Source organism: Oncorhynchus keta, unplaced genomic scaffold (genome assembly GCF_023373465.1).
Source record: "Oncorhynchus keta strain PuntledgeMale-10-30-2019 unplaced genomic scaffold, Oket_V2 Un_scaffold_14_pilon_pilon, whole genome shotgun sequence".
In the NCBI taxonomy this organism is placed as follows: Eukaryota; Metazoa; Chordata; class Actinopteri; order Salmoniformes; family Salmonidae; genus Oncorhynchus; species Oncorhynchus keta.
In genome coordinates, this window is record NW_026290797.1 from 104,688 (window position 1) to 120,000 (window position 15,313).

Sequence of the window (15,313 nt, forward strand, 5' to 3'; positions counted from 1 at the left end):
CTGATACTGCTCAAGTGTTCAAAGGTCTGTGTGTATTGACATAGACACTGAAGTGTATGAAACAATTATCGTACAAAAATCAGTCTGTCCATGATAACGTGTGGTGTTTACATGTAACATATTGTGTTTTCTATGTTACACAGACAAAAATGTACTTTCAAACAGAACATACAGGTAGGACAGAGGACAGGTACAGTAGGACACAGGACAGGTACAGTAGGACACAGGACAGGTAGGACACAGGACAGGTACATTAGGACACAGGACAGGTAGGACACAGGACAGGTAATACTGATGTGACTGATGTGACAGGTAGGAAACAGGACAGGTACGGTAGGACACAGGACAGGTAGGACACAGGACAGGTAATACTGATGTGACTACAGGTAGGAAACAGGACAGGTACAGTAGGACACAGGACAGGTAGGACACAGGACAGGTACATTAGGACACAGGACAGGTAGGACACAGGACAGGTACATTAGGACACAGGACAGGTAATACTGATGTGACTACAGGTAGGACACAGGACAGGTACGGTAGGACACAGGACAGGTAGGACACAGGACAGGTAATACTGATGTGAGTACAGGTGACTAGGACACAGGACAGGTAGGACACAGGACAGTAATACTGGTGTGACTACAGGTAGGACACAGGACAGGTGGTGTGACTACAGGTAGGACAGGACAGGTGAATACAGGTAGGAAACAGGACAGGTACGGTAGGACACAGGACAGGTAGGACCCAGGACAGTAATACTGGTGTGACTACAGGTAGGACACAGGACAGGTACAGTAGGACACAGGACAGGTAGGAAACAGGACAGGTACAGGTAGGACACAGGACAGGTACAGTAGGACACAGGACAGGTAGGACACAGGACAGGTAGGACACAGGACAGGTAGGACACAGGACAGGTAGGACACAGGACAGGTAGGACACAGGACAGTAATACTGGTGTCATGGCAACAAGACTTTCAAACAGCAAAGTTAACAAGGTAAAACTAGTGCAACACAACAGAACGTCATTGTAAAACTAACTGATTATGAATCCATGGATCTCTGCCTCCGAAAGCCAAGAGATTAAATACTAGATAGACATGACAAAACATATCTGTTTTTACATCTAGATATTTGAGAACAGGAAGTGTGTGAATTAAAATAAAGTTGAACAGTGTGAATGAAAAGTTTTGAACAATACTGTCAACAATTACAGCCTTCACGCTCTAATAAAAAAACATAAAATAATGTAATAAAATAATCACCTTGTATCTTCTGGACTGTGTAATAACACCTCTGGACTGTGTAATAACACCTCTGGACTGTAATAACACCTCTGGACTGTAATAACACCTCTGGACTGTAATAACACCTCTGGACTGTAATAACACCTCTGGACTGTAATAACACCTCTGGACTGTAATAACACCTCTGGACTGTAATAACACCTCTGGACTGTAATAACACCTCTGGACTGTGTAATAACACCTCTGGACTGTAATAACACCTCTGGACTGTGTAATAACACCTCTGGACTGTAATAACACCTCTGGACTGTGTAATAACACCTCTGGACTGTAATAACACCTCTGGACTGTGTAATAACACCTCTGGACTGTGTAATAACACCTCTGGACTGTGTAATAACACCTCTGGACTGTGTAATAACACCTCTGGACTGTGTAATAACACCTCTGGACTGTGTAATAACACCTCTGGACTGTGTAATAACACCTCTGGACTGTGTAATAACACCTCTGGACTGTGTAATAACACCTCTGGACTGTGTAATAACACCTCTGGACTGTAATAACACCTCTGGACTGTAATAACACCTCTGGACTGTAATAACACCTCTGGACTGTAATAACACCTCTGGACTGTAATAACACCTCTGGACTGTGTAATAACACCTCTGGACTGTGTAATAACACCTCTGGACTGTGTAATAACACCTCTGGACTGTGTAATAACACCTCTGGACTGTGTAATAACACCTCTGGACTGTGTAATAACACCTCTGGACTGTAATAACACCTCTGGACTGTGTAATAACACCTCTGGACTGTGTAATAACACCTCTGGACTGTGTAATAACACCTCTGGACTGTAATAACACCTCTGGACTGTGTAATAACACCTCTGGACTGTAATAACACCTATGGACTGTGTAATAACACCTATGGACTGTGTAATAACACCTCTGGACTGTAATAACACCTCTGGACTGTGTAATAACACCCTGGACTGTAATAACACCTCTGGACTGTGTAATAACACCTCTGGACTGTAATAACACCTCTGGACTGTGTAATAACACCTCTGGACTGTAATAACACCTCTGGACTGTGTAATAACACCCCTGGACTGTAATAACACCTCTGGACTGTGTAATAACACCTCTGGACTGTGTAATAACACCTCTGGACTGTGTAATAACACCTCTGGACTGTGTAATAACACCTCTGGACTGTAATAACACCTCTGGACTGTGTAATAACACCCCTGGACTGTAATAACACCTCTGGACTGTGTAATAACACCTCTGGACTGTAATAACACCTCTGGACTGTGTAATAACACCTCTGGACTGTAATAACACCTCTGGACTGTGTAATAACACCTCTGGACTGTGTAATAACACCTCTGGACTGTAATAACACCTCTGGACTGTGTAATAACACCTCTGGACTGTAATAACACCTCTGGACTGTAATAACACCTCTGGACTGTGTAATAACACCTCTGGACTGTGTAATAACACCTCTGGACTGTGTAATAACACCTCTGGACTGTGTAATAACACCTCTGGACTGTAATAACACCTCTGGACTGTGTAATAACACCTCTGGACTGTGTAATAACACCTCTGGACTGTGTAATAACACCTCTGGACTGTGTAATAACACCTCTGGACTGTGTAATAACACCTCTGGACTGTGTAATAACACCTCTGGACTGTAATAACACCTCTGGACTGTGTAATAACACCTCTGGACTGTGTAATAACACCTCTGACTGTGTAATAACACTGACTGTAATAACACCTCTGGACTGTAATAACACATCTCTGGACTGTAATAACACCTCTGGACTGTGTAATAACACCTCTGGACTGTAATAACACCTCTGGACTGTGTAATAACACCTCTGGACTGTGTAATAACACCTCTGGACTGTGTAATAACACCTCTGGACTGTGTAATAACACCTCTGGACTGTAATAACACCTATGGACTGTGTAATAACACCTCTGGACTGTGTAATAACACATCTGGACTGTAATAACACCTCTGGACTGTGTAATAACACCTCTGGACTGTGTAATAACACCTCTGGACTGTGTAATAACACCTCTGGACTGTGTAATAACACCTCTGGACTGTGTAATAACACCTCTGGACTGTGTAATAACATGTAATAACACCTCTGGACTGTGTTATAACACCTCTGGACTGTGTAATAACACCCCTGGACTGTAATAACACCTCTGGACTGTGTAATAACACCTCTGGACTGTGTTATAACACCTCTGGACTGTGTAATAACACCTCTGGACTGTGTAATAACACCTCTGGACTGTGTAATAACATGTAATAACACCTCTGGACTGTGTAATAACACCTCTGGACTGTGTAATAACACCTCTGGACACCTCTGGACTGTAATAACACCTCTGGACTGTGTAATAACACCTCTGGACTGTGTAATAACACCTCTGGACTGTGTAATAACACCTCTGGACTGTGTAATAACACCTCTGGACTGTGTAATAACACCTCTGACTGTGTAATAACACCTCTGGACTGTGTAATAACACCTCTGGACTGTGTAATAACACCTCTGGACTGTGTAATAACACCTCTGGACTGTGTAATAACACCTCTGGACTGTGTAATAACACCCCTGGACTGTAATAACACCTCTGGACTGTGTAATAACACCTCTGGACTGTGTAATAACACCCCTGGACTGTGTAATAACACCTCTGGACTGTAATAAAACCTCTGGACTGTGTAATAACACCTCTGGACTGTGTAATAACACCTCTGACTGTGTGTAATAACACCTCTGGACTGTGTAATAACACCTCTGGACTGTGTAATAACACCTCTGGACTGTGTAATAACACCTCTGGACTGTAATAACACCTCTGGACTGTGTAATAACACCTCTGGACTGTAATAACACCTCTGGACTGTGTAATAACACCTCTGGACTGTGTTATAACACCTCTGGACTGTGTTATAACATGTAATAACACCTCTGGACTGTGTAATAACACCTCTGGACTGTGTAATATCATGTAATAACACCTCTGGACTGTGTTATAACACCTCTGGACTGTGTTATAACACCTCTGGACTGTGTTATAACATGTAATAACACCTCTGGACTGTGTTATAACACCTCTGGACTGTGTTATAACATGTAATAACACCTCTGGACTGTGTAATAACACCTCTGGACTGTGTAATAACACCTCTGGACTGTGTAATATCATGTAGTAACACCTCTGGACTGTGTAATAACACCTCTGGACTGTGTAATAACACCTCTGGACTGTGTAATAACACCTCTGGACTGTGTAATAACACCTCTGGACTGTGTAATAACACCTCTGGACTGTGTAATATCATGTAATAACACCTCTGGACTGTGTAATAACATGTATACAACAGGTGGCTGTATACTGTACGGAGGAAGACCTACGACAGGGTTTACCAGTGATGCCGTTGTCTTACAACAGGTGGCATTATACTGTACGGAGGAAGACCTACGACAGGGTTTACCAGTGATGCCGTTGTCTTACAACAGGTGGCTGTATACAGTACGGAGGAAGTGCAGAAGAAAGTCTCCCTGTCTGATGTTTGGAGATGTCTTTCCCTTTGTTCTGAATCCAGGTCGCCACGTTAGGGTCTTTACAACTTCCCAGATCTCCAGAGACAGGCGTTTGTTAAGATGGACCTTTCCCCTTCCTTCCTGTCCATCGAAACAGGTTAAAATGTCCCCATGATTGAAATCAAATGGCTAACAGTAGAAAAAATAGATATAATAAAATAAACAAAGACTACAGATGAAATCCCAAGTGTCTGGCACAGTGCACCGTGTGGTAACTAATGAATAAATACACGAAACATAAATACTCTACATACGTGTACCTGAGCTCAGACCTATAGCACCTCTCTGACATCAGAGCACCAACAGGGGGCTGACTCGCTGACACGCCAACCGCCCAACGGTCCGTCCCCATTATTCAAAACTCAGAGACACCACATCATTATGGTTTTTTCAGAGTTTCATAGTGCAAGTGAAATGTCTTTATCGTCTCACTGGAAAGAACGTTCTTAAATTCCCTTCAAGTTTAGTCCAGCTGCTCTCAGCTGCTGAACTCGGCGTGGACGATCATACGAGGCTTAGGTAGTGTTGGGGGTTGCTTAGCAATAGATCTGGGGGGGGGGGGAGATAGATGTTAAAAGTGCATGTTAAGTGTCACGTCCAAAAATTCACAAGTGAATGGTTAGAAAACGTATTCTTGGCATGACTGAATAAATTGATTCATCTCAGAACGCTGAACAAAATCTAGCTTGACCCAAATCTTCCTTGGTCAGCCAGTAACAGTCTGTCAAGCGAGACTATATAAGTTGATTGATCTAATGCTGGGTGTTGTTCAGAGTATCTGGGACGCACCTGTTGTGGTGTGGAACAGGTCTCAGCGGCCTGGGGACACCGGGGACAGGTACAGGGATGGGGACACCGACAGCAATGGGGCTACGAATCAGATGACCACTCCTTCCGGGGGAGTTAGGGTTAGCAGGCAAAGGCTTCTGGGAATTCCTGCCCAGGGGGTAGGCAGGTAAAGGCTTCTGGGTATTCCTGCTCATTTGGTCGGCAGATAGAGGCTTTTGGATATTCCTGCCCAGGGGGTCGGCAGGTAGGGGTTTCTGGGGTGGACTTGGAATCTCCAAATCCTATTAAAGACAGACACACCGACAACCAATCAAAACAATCAATGAATGAAGGAATCAGTCCATCGAGCAAATCAAATCAACTCTTTATTGTCCCAATTGGAACATGTGTAAAGCAATATTAAGTCCAAAATGAGCCATGCTGATTAATTCAAAGCTTCGTCTGAACTGAAAACGGATGGAATCAGTCGACTCAGATGATAACGTTGACCCACACACACCACCAGGGGGCGATCAAAGCCACCTAATTGTAGCGCAGGTCTCATCTGAGCTCTGTCTGCCTGTATTACCGCATCAACACCATCCCTTGGTCACCATGGCAGCCCTCCCTCCTTCCTTCCTTCCTTCCTTCCTTCCTTCCTTCCTTCCTTCCTTCCTTCCTTCCTTCCTTCCTTCCTTCCTTCCTTCCTTCCTCCCTCCCTCCCTCCCTCCCTCCCTCCCTCCCTCCCTCCCTCCCTCCCTCCTTCCTTCCTTCCTTCCTTCCTTCCTTCCTTCCTTCCTTCCTTCCTTCCTTCCTTCCTTCCTTCCTTCCTTCCTTCCTTCCTTCCTTCCTTCCCTCCCTCCCTCCCTCCCTCCTCCCTCCCTCCCTTCCTTCCTTCCTTCCTTCCTTCCTTCCTCCCTCCTTCCTTCCCTTCCTTCCCTCCCCTCCCCTCCTTCCCTCCTCCCTCCCTCCCTCCCTCCCTCCCCAAACAGACAGTATATATATGTGTCCAAAATGGCACCCTATTCCCTATAGGGCCTGGTCTAAAGTAGTGCACTATAAAGGGAATATGGTGCCATTGAAGTATCAGGCAGCATGTGATGAAGATCCTTCATGTGTCACTAATCTACTGGAGAAGGATGACATCATGATGAACTGTCTGGCTGTTACCTACTGTACAGATGTTCCACATTCACATACACACTCAGACAGACAGACAGACAGACAGACAGACAGACAGACAGAAATAAAGAACACACACACTCAGACAGACAGACACACAGACAGACAGACAGACAGACAGACAGACAGACAGAAATAAAGAACACACACAGACAGACAGAAATAAAGAACACACACACACACACACACACACACACACACACACACACACACACACACACACACACACACACACACACACACACACACACACACACACACACACACACACACACACATATAGTTTCTCTAAGAAGGAAAGAGTGTTTAGATACTCCATACAGTACCATACAGTATCATATAGTACCATACCATACAGTACCATACAGTATCATATACCATACCAGTACCAGTACCATATAGTACCATACAGTACCATATAGTACCATACCATACAGTATCATATAGTACCATACATACAGTATCATATAGTACCATACCATACAGTATCATATAGTACCACACCATACAGTATCATATAGTACCATACCATACAGTACCATACAGTATCATATAGTACCATACAGTATCAGTATCAGTATCATATAGTATCATATAGTACCATACCATACAGTATCATACAGTATCATATAGTACCATACCATACAGTACCATACAGTACCATATAGTACCATACCATACAGTACCATACAGTATCATATAGTACCATACCATACAGTATCATATAGTATCAGTACCATACAGTATCACAGTATCATATAGTACCATACCATACAGTATCATAGTCATATAGTACCATACCATACAGTACCATACAGTACCATATAGTACCATACCATACAGTATCATATAGTACAGTACCATACAGTACCAGTATCATATAGTATCATACCATACAGTATCATATAGTATCATACCATACAGTATCATATAGTATCATACCATACAGTATCATACAGTATCATATAGTATCATATAGTATCATACCATACAGTATCATATAGTATCATATAGTATCATACCATACAGTATCATATAGTATCAGTACCATACAGTATCATATAGTACCATATCATATAGTATCATACAGTATCATATAGTATCATACCATACAGTATCATATAGTATCATATAGTATCATACCATACAGTATCATATAGTATCATATAGTATCATACAGTATCATACAGTATCATATAGTATCATACCATACAGTATCATATAGTATCATATAGTATCATACCATACAGTACCATATAGTATCATACCATACAGTATCATATAGTACCATACCATACAGTAGTATCATATAGTACCATACCATACAGTATCATATAGTATCATATAGTATCATATAGTATCATACCATACAGTATCATATAGTACCATACCATACAGTATCATATAGTATCATACCATACAGTATCATATAGTATCATATAGTATCATATAGTATCATACCATACAGTATCATATAGTATCATATAGTATCATACCATACAGTACCATATAGTATCATATAGTATCATATAGTATCATACCATACAGTATCATATAGTACCATATAGTACCATACCATACAGTATCATATAGTATCATATAGTATCATATAGTATCATACCATACAGTACCATATAGTACCATACCATACCGTATCATATAGTATCATACCATACAGTACCATATAGTACCATATAGTACCATACAGTACCATACAGTACCACACAGTATCACACAGTATCATACAGTATAATACAGTACCATACAGTACCATATAGTATCATATAGTATCATATAGTACCATACCATACAGTACCATATAGTATCATATAGTATCATATAGTATCATACCATACAGTATCATACAGTATCATATAGTATCATATAGTATCATACCATACAGTATCATATAGTACCATATAGTATCATATAGTATCATATAGTATCATACCATACCGTACCATATAGTACCATACCATACAGTATCATACCATACAGTATCATATAGTATCATACCATACAGTATCATATAGTATCATATAGTATCATATAGTACCATATAGTATCATATAGTATCATACAGTACCATATAGTATCATATAGTATCATATAGTATCATATAGTATCATACAGTATCATACAGTACCATACAGTATACCATACATACCATACAGTATCATACAGTACCCAGTACCATACAGTATCATACCATACAGTACCATACAGTACCATACAATACCATACAGTATCATACAGTATCATACAGTAACATACAATACCATACAGTATAATACAGTACCATACAGTATCATATAGTACCACACAGTATCACACAGTATCATACAGTATCATACAGTATAATACAGTACCACACAGTACCATACAGTATCATATAGTATCATATAGTACCATACCATACAGTATCACACAGTACCTTACAGTATCATACAGTACCATACAATACCATACAGTATCATACAATACCATACAGTATCATACAGTACCATACAGTACCATACATACAGTACCATACAGTACCATATACAATACAGTACCATACAGTACCATACAGTAACATACAATACCATACAGTATCATACAGTACCCTACCATACAGTATCATACCATACAGTACCATACAGTACCATACAATACCATACAGTATCATACAGTATCATACAGTAACATACAATACCAGTACAGTACCATACAGTACCAGTACAGTATCATACAGTACCATACAGTATCATACAGTACCATACAATACCATACAGTATCATACAGTATCATACAGTATCATACCATACAGTATCATACAGTATCATACCATACAGTATCATACCATACAGTATCATACAGTATCATACCATACAGTATCATACAGTATCATACCATACAGTACCATACAATACCATACAGTATCATACAGTATCATACAGTACCATACAATACAGTATCATACAGTATCATACCATACAGTACCATACAGTAACATACAATACCATACAGTACCATACAATACCATACAATACCATACAGTATCATACAGTATCATACCATACAGTATCATACAGTATCATACCATACAGTACCATACAGTATCATACAGTAACATACAATACCATACAGTACCATACAGTACCATACAATACCATACAGTATCATACAGTATCATACCATACAGTATCATACAGTATCATACCATACAGTACCATACAGTATCATACAGTATCATACAATACCATACAGTATCATACAGTACCATACAGTACCATACAGTATCATACAGTACCATACAGTATCACACAGTACCATACAATACCATACAGTATCATACAGTATCATACAGTATCATACCATACAGTATCATACAGTATCATACCATACAGTATCATACCATACAGTATCATACAGTATCATACCATACAGTATCATACAGTATCATACCATACAGTACCATACAGTACCATACAATACCATACAGTATCATACAGTATCATACAGTACCATACAATACAGTATCATACAGTACCATACCATACAGTACCATACAGTAACATACAAGTACCATACAGTACCATACAATACCATACAATACCATACAGTATCATACAGTATCATACCATACAGTACCATACAGTATCATATCAGTACCATACATACCATACAGTATCATACAGTATCATACAGTATCATACCATACAGTATCATACAGTATCATATCAGTACCATACAGTATCAGTACCATACAGTATCATACAGTAACATACAGTACCATACAGTACATAGTACCATACAGTATCATACCATACAGTACCATACAGTACCATACAGTACCATACAGTATCATACAGTATCATACAGTATCAATACCATATCATACAGTATCATACAGTATCATACAATACATACAGTACCATACAGTATCATACAGTACCATACAGTATCTATACCATAAAGTATCATACCATACAGTACCATACAGTATCATACAGTACCATACAGTACCATACAATACCATACAGTACCATACAGTATCATACAGTATCATACCATACAGTACCATACAGTATCATACAGTACCATACAGTATCATACAGTATCATACAGTATCATACATACAGTACCATACAGTACCATACAGTATCATACCATACAGTACCATACAGTATCATACCATACAGTACCATACAGTACCATACAGTATCATACAGTATCATACAGTATCATACAGTACTATACAATACCATACATTACCATACAGTATCATACAATACTATACATTACCATACAGTATCATACAGTACCATACAGTATCATACCATACAGTACCATACAGTACCATACAGTATCATACAGTACCATACAGTACTATACATACCATACATTACCATAGAGTATCATACTATACATTACCATACAGTATCATACAGTACCATACAGTACCATACAGTATCATACAGTACCATACAGTACCATACATACCATACATTACCATACAGTATCATATAGTATACATTACCATACAGTATCATACAGTACCATACAGTACCATACCATACCATACAGTATCATACATTATCATACAGTACCATACAGTACCATACATTACCATACAGTATCATACATTACCATACAGTACATTGCCATACAGTATCATACATTACCATACAGTACCATACCATACAGTACCATACATTACCATACATTACCATACAGTATCATACAGTATCATACAGTACCATACCATACCATACAGTATCATACTTTATCATACAGTACCATACAGTACCATACATTACCATACAGTATCATACATTACCATACAGTACATTACCATACAGTACCATACAGTATCATACATTACCATACAGTATCATACATTACCATACAGTACCATACAGTATCATACATTACCATACATTACCATACAGTATCATACATTACCATACATTACCATACAGTACCATACAGTACCATACAGTATCATACAGTACCATACAGTACCATACAGTACATCATACCATACAGTACCATACAGTACCATACAGTACCATACAGTATCATACAGTACCATACAGTACCATACATACCATACCATACATTATCATACTTTATCATACAGTACCATACATTACCATACAGTACCATCATACCATACAGTACCATACAGTACCATACAGTACCATACATTACCATACAGTATCATACATTACCATACAGTACCATACAGTACCATACAGTACCATACATTACCATACAGTATCCATACAGTACCATACAGTACCATACAGTACCATACAGTACCATACCATACATTACCATACAGTATCATACAGTACCATACATTACCATACAGTACCATACATTACCATACAGTACCATACAGTACCATACAGTACCATACAATACCATACAGTACCATAAAATACCTTACAGCACCATACAGTACCATACAGTACCATACAGTACCATACATTACAATACAGTACCATACCATACATTATCATACTTACATATCATACAGTACCATACAGTACCATACATTACCATACATTACCATACAGTACCATACAGTACCATACATTACCATACAGTATCATACATTACCATACAGTACCATACAGTACCATACAGTACCATACAGTACCATACAGTACCATACAGTACCATACATACCATACAGTACCATACAGTACCATACATTACCATACAGTACCATACAGTACCATACATACAGTACATACATTATCAGTACCATACATTACCATACAGTACCATACAGTACCATACAGTACCATACATTACCATACAGTACCATACATTACCATACATTACCATACAGTATCATACAATACCATACATTACCATACAGTACCATACAGTACCATACAGTACATACAGTACCATACAGTATCATACATTACCATACAGCCATACAGTACCATATCAGTACCATACATTACCATACATAGTACCATACCATATCATTACCATACAGTACCATACAGTATAATACAGTACCATACAGTATAATACAGTACCATACAGTTCCAGCAACTATAATTGTTCTTTGCTCAATCATGTCACACGACCTGGATTGGAACATTAATCGAAAAGCTTTTTCTCAAACTGTCGGTTGGTTTTCTTTTTATGTGAGGTGGTTCAGCACCATCCTGAAACAATACTTTCATTTTCATCTAATTCTAATGTCTGTTTAAGTCTTAAAATACAGGATAGAATCTTGCTTTGTTACATGATTGCGCAAAACACAGACCCCTTACTATAATGCAGTGGTATTCAACTCTGACCCTACGAGGTCTGGACCCTGCTTGTTGTCTATTCTACCTGATCATTATTATCACTCACCTGGTGTCCCAGGTCTAAATCAGACCCTGATCATTAATATCACCCACCTGGTGTCCCAGGTCTAAATCAGGCCCTGATCATTATTATCACCCACCTGGTGTCCCAGGTCTAAATCAGACCCTGATCATTAATATCACCCCACCTGGTGTCCCAGGTCTAAATCAGGCCCTGATCATTAATATCACCCCACCTGGTGTCCCAGGTCTAAATCAGGCCCTGATCATTAATATCACCCCACCTGGTGTCCCAGGTCTAAATCAGGCCCTGATCATTAATATCACCCCACCTGGTGTCCCAGGTCTAAATCAGGCCCTGATCATTAATATCACCCCACCTGGTGTCCCAGGTCTAAATCAGGCCCTGATCATTAATATCACCCCACCTGGTGTCCCAGGTCTAAATCAGGCCCTGATCATTAATATCACCCCACCTGGTGTCCCAGGTCTAAATCAGGCCCTGGTCATTAATATCACCCCACCTGGTGTCCCAGGTCTAAATCAGGCCCTGATCATTAATATCACCCCACCTGGTGTCCCAGGTCTAAATCAGGCCCTGATCATTAATATCACCCCACCTAAATCAGGCCCTGATCATTAATATCACCCACCTGGTGTCCCAGGTCTAAATCAGGCCCTGATCATTAATATCACCCCACCTGGTGTCCCAGGTCTAAATCAGGCCCTGATCATTAATATCACCCCACCTGGTGTCCCAGGTCTAAATCAGGCCCTGATCATTAATATCACCCCACCTGGTGTCCCAGGTCTAAATCAGGCCCTGGTCATTAATATCACCCCACCTGGTGTCCCAGGTCTAAATCAGGCCCTGATCATTAATATCACCCCACCTGGTGTCCCAGGTCTAAATCAGGCCCTGATCATTAATATCACCCCACCTGGTGTCCCAGGTCTAAATCAGGCCCTGATCATTAATATCACCCCACCTGGTGTCCCAGGTCTAAATCAGGCCCTGATCATTAATATCACCCCATCTGGTGTCGCAGGTCTAAATCAGGCCCTGATCAGAGGGGAACAATGGGAGAAAAACCCCGCAGTGGAACTGTCTTGGCGGTCCATAGTTGAGTTGGAGGGCTATAGTGGATGTTTCGCCAGGCCAAGCTCAGTACAGCTGGGTTTGTCTCGACTCGGTTTCTGCTCAGTAATGTCAAAAGCCCTTGAGTGAAGTTGGCTGGTTTTACAGGCGGGGCGGTCGCTCTGTCTCATCGGGAATATCACAAGTTTCACACGTTTTTGTTTTTGTTTTTAAGAGGTTTCTATACCTCTTGAAAACTTTTGTGACGCTTTGAGGGCTTTCGTTACGCTGCCATCCATCAAGTGATCGGGAAAGTGGTTATGTTCCCCCTTCGGTTCCACTATTGCCAAGAGCTGTGGGACGAGGGGAAACGAGCACATTACAACGGTTCTTTCTCTATGAAGGCTACTGAAGGTTCTGTGAAGCTACTGAAGATTCTGTGAAGGCTACTGAAGATTCTGTGAAGGCTCCTGAAGGTTCTGTGAAGGCTACTAAAGGTTCTGTGAAGGCTACTGAAGGTTCTGTGAAGGCTACTGAAGGTTCTGTGAAGGCTACTGAAGGTTCTGTGAAGGCTACTGAAGGTTCTGTGAAGGCTACTAAAGGTTCTGTGAAGGCTACTAAAGGTTCTGTGAAGGCTACTAAAGGTTCTGTGAAGGCTACTGAAGGTTCTGTGAAGGCTACTGAAGGTTCTGTGAAGGCTACTAAAGGTTCTGTGAAGGCTACTGAAGGTTCTGTGAAGGCTACTGAAGGTTCTGTGAAGGCTACTGAAGTTTCTGTGAAGGCTACTAAAGGTTCTGTGAAGGCTACTGAAGGTTCTGTGAAGGCTACTGAAGGTTCTGTGAAGGCTTCTGAAGGTTCTGTGAAGGCTACTGAAGGTTCTGTGAAGGCTGCTGAAGGTTCTGTGAAGGCTACTAAAGGTTCTGTGAAGGCTACTAAAGGTTCTGTGAAGGCTACTGAAGGTTCTGTGAAGGCTTCTGAAGGTTCTGTGAAGGCTACTGAAGGTTCTGTGAAGGCTACTGTTGAACAACTACTAATCGGAAAACATTTGCAGCCGGTA

General features: G+C 40.4%; 2 protein-coding genes and 1 long non-coding RNA gene across 57 annotated transcripts in view; 1 reads left to right on the forward strand and 2 right to left on the reverse strand.

The window, feature by feature from the left end:
• Window positions 1–122: 122 nt before the first annotated feature.
• LOC127927546 (uncharacterized) lies at window positions 123–1,062 on the forward strand. 6 transcript variants are annotated; one of them, XR_008127989.1, is made up of 5 exons: window positions 123–269; window positions 350–423; window positions 613–664; window positions 741–856; window positions 905–1,062. It is a non-coding gene; the product is annotated as an uncharacterized LOC127927546 (long non-coding RNA). The 6 variants fall into 6 exon arrangements; XR_008127992.1 differs by having other exon boundaries at window positions 174–248; window positions 329–423; XR_008127991.1 differs by having other exon boundaries at window positions 196–285; window positions 329–423.
• LOC127927541 (uncharacterized) lies at window positions 706–4,643 on the reverse strand. Of its 50 annotated transcripts, none has more exons than XM_052514034.1 (9): window positions 4,393–4,643; window positions 4,094–4,236; window positions 3,473–3,491; window positions 2,606–2,666; window positions 2,486–2,525; window positions 2,324–2,382; window positions 1,938–2,162; window positions 1,717–1,895; window positions 706–1,470 (listed from the first exon to the last, which is right to left on the reverse strand). In XM_052514034.1, exons 1-9 carry the CDS (start codon window positions 4,641–4,643, stop codon window positions 1,230–1,232), a joined length of 1,218 nt encoding a protein of 405 aa, XP_052369994.1. In that variant the 3' UTR covers window positions 706–1,229. The 50 variants fall into 50 exon arrangements, with proteins under 50 accessions (XP_052369994.1, XP_052369993.1, XP_052369997.1 ...); XM_052514033.1 differs by lacking the exon at window positions 2,606–2,666 and adding an exon at window positions 2,667–2,706 and having other exon boundaries at window positions 2,486–2,546; XM_052514037.1 differs by lacking the exon at window positions 2,606–2,666 and adding an exon at window positions 2,768–2,828.
• LOC127927545 (WAS/WASL-interacting protein family member 1-like) overlaps window positions 4,628–15,313 on the reverse strand; it is a 29,145-nt gene continuing 18,459 nt past the window's right edge. The window contains exons 4-5 of the mRNA XM_052514073.1: window positions 5,695–5,975; window positions 4,628–5,453 (exon numbers count right to left, since the gene is read on the reverse strand). Of these exons, the coding sequence (XP_052370033.1) occupies window positions 5,384–5,453; window positions 5,695–5,975 (351 nt within the window). The 3' untranslated portion in view covers window positions 4,628–5,383. The remainder of the gene's footprint in view (window positions 5,454–5,694; window positions 5,976–15,313) is intronic.

Excerpts from the sequence above, each read along its gene's own strand:
- LOC127927541 (XM_052514013.1), bottom strand. The coding sequence starts at position 4,643 with ATGATATTACACAGTCCAGAGGTGTTATTACACAGTCCAGAGGTGTTA. Across the intron at positions 1,896-1,937 it reads TGTTATTACACAGTCCAGAG|GTGTTATTACAGTCCAGAGG; the intron begins GTGTTATTACAC and ends CACAGTCCAGAG. Across the intron at positions 1,471-1,716 it reads TGTTATTACACAGTCCAGAG|GTGTTATTACAGTCCAGAGG; the intron begins GTGTTATTACAC and ends CACAGTCCAGAG.